Raw genomic sequence first — 10,785 nt, forward strand, 5'->3', positions numbered from 1 at the left:
TCCACATCGATTCTTCACATACATCCACATCCAATCTTTCACACACATCCACATCCACATCCATTCTTTCACATACAGATCCACATCGATTCTTCACATACACATCCACATCGATTCTTCACACATACATATCCACATCCATTCTTCACATACATCCACATCCAATCTTTCACACACATCCACATCCATTCTTCACATACACATTCACATCCATTCTTTCACATACACATCCATATCCATTCTTTTTTGTTTGAATATTCACTTAACTGATTTACGAATTCTAATGCGGAATAAATTGTTCATTTATCTGAATATTTCAATCTCGATAGATTTTTTGAATTTTCTTTTTACAATCCATGTGAATATAAAAGGATAGAAATTTCTCTCTTAGAGAATTTAATTACTCATTTATCAATTACTCATAGAATTTAAACATAGAATTTAAGAGAATTCTAATTTTGATATAAAAATTCTTTTTGCATCTATTTGTGCATAAAAATCAACTTCAATGGGAATAACACTTTTATTAAAAATCCTTTTATGCATCTATTTATGCATAAAATCAAATTTAATAGGAATAACACTTTAAAATAAAAAGAATTTCTTTATGCATCTATTTATGCATAAAAATTATTTTTTATAAGAATAATTCTTTTATAATAAAAAAATTCCTTTATGCATCTTTCTATGCATAAAAATAAAATTTAATAAAAATAACGCTTTTATAATATTTTTTTTTCTTTATGCATCTTTCTATGCATAAAAATATAATTTAATAAGAAGAACACTTTTGTAATAAAAAAATTCCTTTATGCATCTTTCTATGCATAAAAATCAAATTTAATAAGAATAACACTTTTATAATAAAAAAATTCCTTTATGCATCTTTCTATGCATAAAAATCAAATTTAATAAGAATAACACTTTTGTAGTAATTTTTTTTCTTTTATGCATCTTTCTATGCATAAAAATCAAATTTAATTGGAATAACACTTTTATAATTAAAAAATTCCTTTATGCATCTTTCTATGCATAAAAATTAAATTTTAATTAATATCAGTGATATCCATGCATATTCATAGGTGAATATGTACATGGAATAATTAGAATATTTCTTTTAAATGCAAAAATGGTGGGAATTACTCTTTTGGAATAACATAAAAACAAACTTTCTTTTTCTCAAAATTTTAGAAAATTTTACCATAACCTCCTTCGTATGGCTGACCCTTTCTCATTTTTATCATTCTTTATTTAACTTAAATTAACCCAAATTAGATTTATAGAACTCTAATCTACACAATTTTCTAAATTCAAGAGAGTAAAAAATAAGAAGGGTTTAATTAATCCCTTAGTTAATCTTTCTAGGATTGAGAAAGGTTGGAATGTAAAGAAGAGAAGGGGGTGGCCTTTTTATCAAAGGCATAGCATTTAAATTTAATTCAAGCATTTGCAAAGCATAAAAATTAAGAAAACCATAGATTTTTCATTAAACAAGTAAGAAAATTAGCTTACATGGAGCTTGTAAGCTCTCCTTTGGCTTGAGGGATTGAGGGTTCTACTCTTGTTTGAAGCAAAAGTGGCCACCAATTCACTTTGGAGAGGATTAGGCAAAAAATAATTGAATTATTAAGAAATTTAATGTAGATGGCTCAGGACAGGAGTAGAGTAACAGTGAATAAACACCATTAAGCTTTTACAAAGGGGGAGGCTTCTATTTATAGGAAAAAGCGAGCCTCTAACCAAGCAAATCTAGAAGTTTCTAGATCAGTTTGGTCAATTTTTGACCATTTTTAGGTTAGTTCAGCTTACTTTTTAGATCTAGTTGAAACAGGAGAGATAAAAATAACACAGCTGGTTAATACATATTTAACCCTGGTTTAGACCAAAATATGTGAGCGCATATAGTTGATTCACACATAGTCAATGCTGACATTACACCAGTGCACATAGCTAGTTAACACACACTTAACCCTAATTTAGGCCAAAATTAGCATGGTTTGTGAAGTAAACTCAAAGGTCTGAACATGGCGCAGAGGTTGATTAGCAGACTCAAAAGTTCTCATAGACATGGAATACCTCGGGCAAACTTAGAGACTAATGAGTAACACTTGAGTCCAATCGAATAAATCTGAGATCCACTTTATTTCTACAAAACAAATTAAATACTAAGATCAAGATGTTAATAAGTTAGTTTAAAAATGTAAAATCCATCATGAATTACAGATTTAGAATATAAACTTTGTTTTTCCAAGGTTCAGGCAAAAATAAATTAAGACTAGAAAAACAAGAATAAATCTTACACTGATGAATTGTTGGTTACAAAATGGAATGGTTAAGAAAAATAAAAAATTTAAAACAATTAAAAATAGCTAAAAATATAATCATTAGGTAAAGATGAGGACTTATCATGGGTAAGTCGAGCTGATAATTGTCAGAATATAATGATGGTCTTAAACAATGCACCTCCATGGAAGAAATCATCGGTATAACCTGCACATCATGCTTTCACCACGCATAACAACATGCCTACCCTTATGCACAAACTCAAGACTATTGTCTTGATGATTACAACATAAACTGCTTAAGTGAAATAACCACATGGCCTAGAATAACGTAGGGTAATACCCAATTATAATGTAGCATGAAACAATGTTGCACAAAATGGGTATCATGCTTCTTATCATCATCAGAGATATAAAAGTGTATCATTTTGTGGATGTTACCTACAATGCAAAAGTACGTAATACGCACAAATATGGAAACTTGGCTTGAATACTAGTTAATTGACTGTATTGAATTTTTCTCCTTAAAGAGTTATTCTCAGCAAACTCTACCAGATATTACATCTTTGGGGAAATTGGATAAGCATTCTTTGTATTGCTCAGCTTGCCACATGTACACAAAATTATGTTTGATAAACTTTTCAAGTTGGTCTTTAAACATTTGATTCAGTGTCTTGCATGACATTTCCTTGTGTATTGTTGACCCTAAGTTAGGTGCATAATCTGAAAATCTACCCGAGTCTCGAATCCCTCTGCAGAGCTTGGGGCACATCTAAAACCATTGTATCCCAAACGGTTTGGTCATAATCGTTTGCTAAAGATACCATATAGCGATGATCTTGGAAAGCTTAAGTCGTAAAAAAATGCATAATCGAACAAATTGTGTGTTGCACCATCATTAACCATGATACTCTCTTTACGTCCATTGAAAGTGCCTCTCTGAATTGATTAGTACTCAAAGGGTGTAACTTCTAAACAATATGTACTTCTTCTCTTGTCCTCTATTTTTCTTCTACTTCATCTTCTTCTTCCTCTTTTTCTTTCTCCTCTCTCTTTTTCTCCTCTCTTCTTCTTCTTTTATTTTCCTCTTCTTCTTCTTCTATTTTCCTCTTCTTCTTCTTCTCTCTTTTCTTGTTCTTGTTATGGTTCTTCTTCCTCTTCCTCTTCTTCTTCTTCTTCTTCTTCTTCTTCTTCCTTTCTTCTTCTTCTTCTCGTGGGCTCACATAGAGCTGCCACACGGCTCTCTTTTATCCCATATTTTATTTTGTAAGCTTGGACAAAAGGGTGTAAATAAGAAAATAAGCGCTTCATTTCCTTTCTCTCTTAAGGAGACACTGGTGGTGCTTGATGTCCATTGCTCACCTAACGGTGTGTGGGTAACGGCTCGGCTGGATACTGTGTGCATTCTGCTAATTGTGCTGCCGTGAGAGGTGTGCGCATGGGTGATGGCTCGGCTGAATGCTGTGCGTATCCTGTTAGCTATGCTGCCGTGAGGTATGTGCATGCCAGTGTTCACTTTACCGACTAGTTGTTGTGCTGTTCACTTTATCGGCTACTCGCTATGCTGTTCGCTGCACCATGTGGTGTACTTTGGTGTCTGGCCTGACCATGCGCTCTTAGGATTTGTGCCATCACTCTATCACCTTCACACACATGACCGTTGGTCACACAGTGGGCCGTCTGAGTGCCCCAAACACAGTGGGCCGTCTGAGTGCCCCAAACACACACCTTTTGCCTGACGAGACAGACAACGGTTTAACAAGTTCTGACGAAGCGTAGCCAGGCTCTAATACCATTGTAACACAAACAACAGACCTCGAAAAGCGTGCGAAAAGACTGCTTGTTGTGCTGTTCACTTTATCGGCTACTCGCTATGCTGTTCGCTGCGCCATGTGGTGTACTTTGGTGTCTGGCCTGTCCATGCGCTCTTAGGATTTGTGCCATCACTCTATCACCTTCACACACATGACCGTTGGTCACACAGTGGGCCATCTGAGTGCCCCAAACACACACCTTTTGCCTGACGAGACAGACAACGGTTTAACAAGTTCTGACGAAGCGTAGCCAGGCTCTAATACCATTGTAACGCAAACAACAGACCTCGAAAAGCGTGCGAAATAGAAAACACATGAGCTAGAGAGAAGACACAAGATTAGGTTCTAATTGCCCCCCCAAGCGTGTGCCAAAAGCAGCCCGACTTGAGTATTTATAGGTTTATGAATTCCAAAAATAAATATAGGGCTATTTTTTCCCGAGTTTGTTCTATAAGTTTTCTTTTACAAAAGGACTGGGTAATAAAATTCTACTCCCGTGAGATAGACTTCCAAAAATAGATATAGGACTATTTTTGGAACTCCGCAAAAATAGCCCTATATGTAATTTTGGAAGTCTATCATATAGGAGTGGAATTTTTAATATTTTATTACCCAATCCTTTTGTAAAAGAAAGCTTGTAGAGAAAACTTGGGTAAAGATAGCCCTATATTTAATTTTGAGATTAATAAACCTATAAATACTCAAGTGGGAATACTTTTGGCACACACTTGTTGGGGGGGAGGGAGGAGGGGGGGCGGCAATTGGGACCCCATCCCGTGTCTCCTCTTTGGCTCATGTGTTTTCTATTTCGCATGATTTTCGAGGTCTGCTGTTTGCGTTACATGTATGTATATATATAACCATAATATCCTAAAATCATATATATATATATATATATATATATATATATATATATATATATATATATATATAGAAACCATAATGTGTGTGTGTGTGTGTATACATACATACATTATATAATGTATGTAGGCATGCAAACAACATACCTCGAAAAGTGTGCGAAATAGAAAACACATGAGCAGAGAGAAGACACAAGAAAGCATCCCCACTTGAGTATTTATAGGTTTATGAATTCCAAAAATAGATATAGGGCTATTTTTGCCCGCGTTTGCTCTACAAGCTCTCTTTTACAAAAGGACTAGGTAATAAAATTCCACTCCTATGAGATAGACTTCCAAAAATAGATATAGGACTATTTTTGGAACTCGGGCAAAAATAGCCCTATATCTATTTTTCAAAGTCTAACACATAGGAGTGGAATTTTTAATATTTTATAACCCAATCCTTTTGTAAAAGAAAGCTTGTAGAGAAAACTCGGGTAAAAATAGCCCTATAACTAATTTTGAGATTAATAAACCTATAAATACTCAAGTGGGAATACTTTTGGCACACACTTGGGGGGGGGGGGGGGGGTGGGGGGGCAATTGGAACCCAATCCTCTGTCTCCTCTTTGGCTCATATGTTTTCGATTTCTCACGGTTTTGGAGGTGTGCTATTTGCGTTACATGTATATATGTATTTATATATATAACCATATACTAAAATCATATATATATATGTGTGTGTGTGTGTGTGTGTGTGTGTGTGTGTGTGTGCCTATATAACCATAATGTGTGTGTGTGTATACATACATACATTATATAATGTATGTAGGCATGCACATATATAAATATATATGTATATACGTATATATTTATATGTATATATGTATATACATACATACATACATACATACATATATATATACATACATACATACATACATATATATATATATACATACATACATACATACATACACACACACACACATATATATATATATATATATGTATGTATGTATGTATGTATGTATGTATACACACACACACATTTATACATATGTATTATATATATACACACACACATATATATATAAATGTATACATACATACATACACATATATGTGTGTGTGTGTGTACATATATGTGTATGTATGTATGTGTATATATATATATATATATATATATATATATATATATATATATATGTATGTATGTATGTATTTATATATATGTATATATATATATATGTGTGTATATATATATATATGTACATATGTATGTATGTATTTATATATATGTATATATATATATGTATGTATGTATATAATACATACATACATACATACATACATACATATATATATACATATATATATATATATATATATATATATATATATATATGTATATATGTATGTATGTATCTATGTATTAGATACATACATATATATATATTATATATATGTGTGTGTGTGATATATGTATGTATACATATATATACATATATGTGTATATATATATATATATATATATATATATATATATATATATATATATATATACCATATTTTAAAATCATCATAGGTACATGCATTGAAGGAACGAACAACTACTACCAACACTTCATTGGCTACGAAAGAAATGGTTAACCATTTGTTATAACCCACATCTGTCCCATACTGCATTATTTAATGTTGAACCATCTATCTAGTATTCAACCCAACCTACTAATCCGAAACATACCGCAACCAAGATGTCTCTATTGGAACTATCTTTTCTTTTGGGCAGGGAGGGGGGATTTATTCAGCTCCCATCCATGTGTGTGTGTGTGTGGGGGGCGGGGGCCAAGATGTGTTATTGAGCTCCCATCCATGTGTGTGTGTGTGTGTGTGTGTGTGTGTGCAGGGGGACAATGTGTGTTATTAAGCTCCCATCCATGTGTATGTGTGTGTGTGTGTACACACACACATACATGAATACATACATCATATGTATGTGTATATCCATATGTGGGTGTGTATATATTTATTATATGTATGCATGTAGCTGTAATTTTAAAGATTACTATTGTGAAGAAAGTGCTGTAGGGTTTATTGAAATTTTATGATTAGAAAGGACCATAGATAATTGTGATTAGAAAGTACCATTATACATATATATATAATTTTTTGTTAGAAAGGGATTTATTAGGTTTTCGCTAGGCCGTTGTGAGCTGGCTACGGTTCGCCTTCCTGGTCCCCATTGGGTGTACTATTAACACATCAACTCTGTGTAACCAACTCCTTTCACCACCTTTGTACCCCTTGATCGCTGCCCGAACACCACCCTGTGTCGGTTACATGACACTGCAGCCTGTGCTTTGTTCCCAGCATCTTCATCTAGTGCTTGTCGACACTCACTTTACACACAAAAGTGGCGGAAAGGCATATCAAAATCTGCATCACATTGCAGCCTGTGTTCATATTGTACTAGTATATTGCAGATTGCGTAAGATTGAAAGCTTTTGGCAACAATCATGGTTGGAAAATATCACATGGAACTCTCCCCCTACATTGGACCAGATTAATGGGCATTATTGCCTTATAATGGTCAAATTATCTCTTTATTCTCTTCTGCTTTTCCATTTCAAGCTCACTACATTGCACCAGATTAATGGGTTTCTGCCTTACAGCAGATTTTCTCCTGGTTATCTAGCTTTTTCTATGGATCTCTATCATTGATAGGCTTTCCATGTATCAGTCCATCTGTTTCAACTTGACCTCTTGAGCAACACCAAAATACAGTGGAAGTCCATGGTAGACAGCAGCATACTGTTAGTGACACTGACAATCGCCATTTCATCGCAGCGCAAGTCCATAATGTGGGTGACTGTGGACTAATGTCTGCTGCTACATATGACATGCCATTGTCTTAAGCATGGAAATGTGAGGGTTACCAGCTTCAAATGCCCATTGCAAAGGTTGCTTGGGCTCCAAAACATACTGAGAGATGGCAAGAGAATGCTGATTTGCACTTTAAAGAAGCATAGTGGACAACTACATATGCCATCAGCCAATTTCAGATGAAACCATCGTCAACCAGCTCAAACTAACCAGGTCAATATCTTCATTTATGTGTTGCCCTTATTAGTCCACATCACTGGGTTTTGCCATCACGTGTATGTGGTTATAAGATGAACAGAGACATCAGTGGAGAATCTGTCTCAGTTAAGCAGAGCTCATCATCCAACTACTTAGTTTACCTTCTCCTATTTAGTGCCGCCTTTATAGTCTTACTGCCCTATCTGTTCCCGGCTGGCGGCATGCTAGTGAGGTCAGGCAAGAAGGCAGATGTAGTGGGAAAAGAGAATAGTGATAGCTACAGAAAGAGGGTGGTGTCATCATCCTCAGCCTCTTCTTACCCTACTATCTCATCATCTGACTACCTGATTAGGCGAGCCTACAACTCAGAGAGCAAGTGTGAAGCCCTGGAAGTCTTTGTCATGGACCTTCAGAAGGTGGTCCACAATGAGAGGGAGAAAACCTTGCTTCTACAGGATGAAATCCGGGTCTTGCACATCTCGGAGAACTTCTTGAAAGAAAGGATACAGTATCTGGAGGACAAAAGTTGGGAGTCCAGAAAGGACTCTGGGTCTGGCTATGCATCTTCTATTGAGCTTTTGCTGAAAAATGCCCATGTTTCTGATGGCAAGAGGGATGGTGTGGACACCATTGTCCATGAGCTTTTGAAGAAGGTGCAGGCAGAGAAGGATAGAACATCTGCTTTGGAGATGGAGATCAGAATCTTGCAAAAATCTGAGACCATTTTGGTAGATAGGATTGAAAAGCTAGAAAGCCAGTTTGCTGCTGCTTGCAGGCAAACTAATGGATGTGATAGCAAAGTATGAACCTATAAACCTTTGAATTCTTGTGAACAGGTTGAACTCCTCGTGCACATAGCACGCACATGCATGCAGGCACGCACTCACTGCACAATACATCATGCACTTGATCACACATGCCTTCAAAGATGTATGCATGTATGTAACCATGTGCCTTGAGTGTAATATTTAAATTGCTTGTGCCTCAGTTTTACAGAAATCCAGCATTTTGAAGGATGTGTAAAAATCGTATGAAGTGGGGAGTCACGCCCCCTTCAGACGGTATGGGTTGACGGATGGACAGAGTTATCTGATGAAAAGCTGCCAGATCTGTTGGCTCTTTCTTTGTTAGGAGAGAGGTGGCATCTTGGAGCCGCTCAATTTCATTGTGAGCAGCACCAAGGTTACCTCTTTTGAAACCACCCTAGTTTGGCTGTTAATCAGGGCAACCTGCTAACGCAGCAATGGCTGTGCCTGGCAGAGAAGGGCTTATTGTTTGTGTTTCCGAGATCCAGCGGCACAGTAAACAATGCAGCAGCAGAGATTTTTATGTCCACCCATATATGGGTCAGGTTTGACAAAGCAGGCATGGGTAGTGATAGGCCCCATGGGCACACGTTGCCTGGCATGTAAAAATGTGAAGTTTATGTGCTTGAGCAAGACTTTTTTTATAGGAAAGAAGGAGCCTTCAGGGCATCCCCCAGCCTAAAAAGGAGGCATCTGCCCTTTTCAGCAATCTTACAGTCCACATGGTCTTCATTCTGCATATTTTTTAGCTGCTATTCCTTTGTAATTCGGGATTGATAAATCTATTTAAGGGTCGCAGACAGGTAGATGATCTTGTTTGGGTGATGGTCACCAGATGTCCCAAGCCCAAAACAAGGGGTCCAGGAAGAAGATAGCTCTGTGAAAGGGACCAGGGCAATAGACTATTTACAGGAGCAAGGATAGGTGATGCATGCATGGGGCTCCATCCTGGCTCGGCTATGCTTTTTAAAAACTTCTGCCCTAGGATGAGGCTATAGTCAGACCAGTTCTTTATGCTCACATCATATCCGTTTGTCCCAAATGCCAGATACCTGGGGACTGACATTTCCTTATGCTTACACCACCATCCCCAACACCCACCACTTCCCTGATTTGAGCCTATACCAACATTAGATCCTTATGCCACTGGCAAATGGGGTTTATCCAGGTAGCCAGGATGCTCGGGACCTCACATGTCGTCTCGCAAGCACTTTGTATCTTCATTGGTTGTTTTGAATGCCATAACATAGATTACACATCAAAGCTGGGAGTGAGAAGGCACTTACATGAGAATGTGAGACTTGTAATATGCATGATGTTGAGACTGGGGAGCAAGCCGTCCCTCAATGCCGAGCATAGGAGGAAATGAGAGGCCACTTTGTGTACTGTTTTGGTGGATGGGGCATAGAATATGAGGAGCACCAATGTGTGTGGCATTATTCCTGCATGAAATATGTAGGCAGAGAGAAAGAAAAGGAAATTAGAGCCACACCCTGCTTACATTGTTCTTCCAGGGTGTGGTCAGTGTCAAATTACAGAACCAAGCGCAGAGGAGGCGCAAGGGCATCCGGCTGGAGTGGCGGACTGGAGTGCCACAACTTCCACAAAATTAGCTGGACCAAGTTCACATGTTGGCAAGTGAGCCATAAAGAAATCAGAAAACATTAGAAAACACTCTTATTCTTGAAAATCTTACAGAATATATTTAATGGAGATGCAAAAACACGTTTTGGTGCCAGATTGGCATCCAAATGGAGTCACATCTTTTTCCTAGGGTGTAGAATCAATAACCTTTTCACATTCGCAGTCTGCGCATGGCCCTTGGCAACCAATCTTGCCTTGTACCTGCTCATTGAACCATCAGCATTGTGCTTGACTTTATACACCCACTTACATCCAATTTTTTTCTTTTCCTTAGGCAAAGGAACTAGCTCCCATGTTGCATTTGCATCCAATG

General features: G+C 36.8%; 1 protein-coding gene across 1 annotated transcript; it reads left to right on the plus strand.

Annotated features, from left to right (window-relative positions):
* Positions 1-7,237: 7,237 nt before the first annotated feature.
* LOC147638149 (uncharacterized) lies at positions 7,238-10,441 on the plus strand. The gene has a single exon (XM_086794973.1). The coding sequence runs from the start codon at positions 8,115-8,117 to the stop codon at positions 8,826-8,828; it is 714 nt and encodes a 237-aa protein (XP_086651099.1). The 5' UTR covers positions 7,238-8,114; the 3' UTR covers positions 8,829-10,441.
* Positions 10,442-10,785: the final 344 nt, after the last annotated feature.

This window comes from Cibotium barometz, chromosome 5 (genome assembly GCF_041138505.1).
Source record: "Cibotium barometz isolate CiBa-2024 chromosome 5, ASM4113850v1, whole genome shotgun sequence".
Lineage (NCBI taxonomy): Eukaryota > Viridiplantae > Streptophyta > Polypodiopsida > Cyatheales > Cibotiaceae > Cibotium > Cibotium barometz.

Excerpts from the sequence above, each read along its gene's own strand:
- LOC147638149 (XM_086794973.1), top strand. The coding sequence starts at position 8,115 with ATGAACAGAGACATCAGTGGAGAATCTGTCTCAGTTAAGCAGAGCTCA.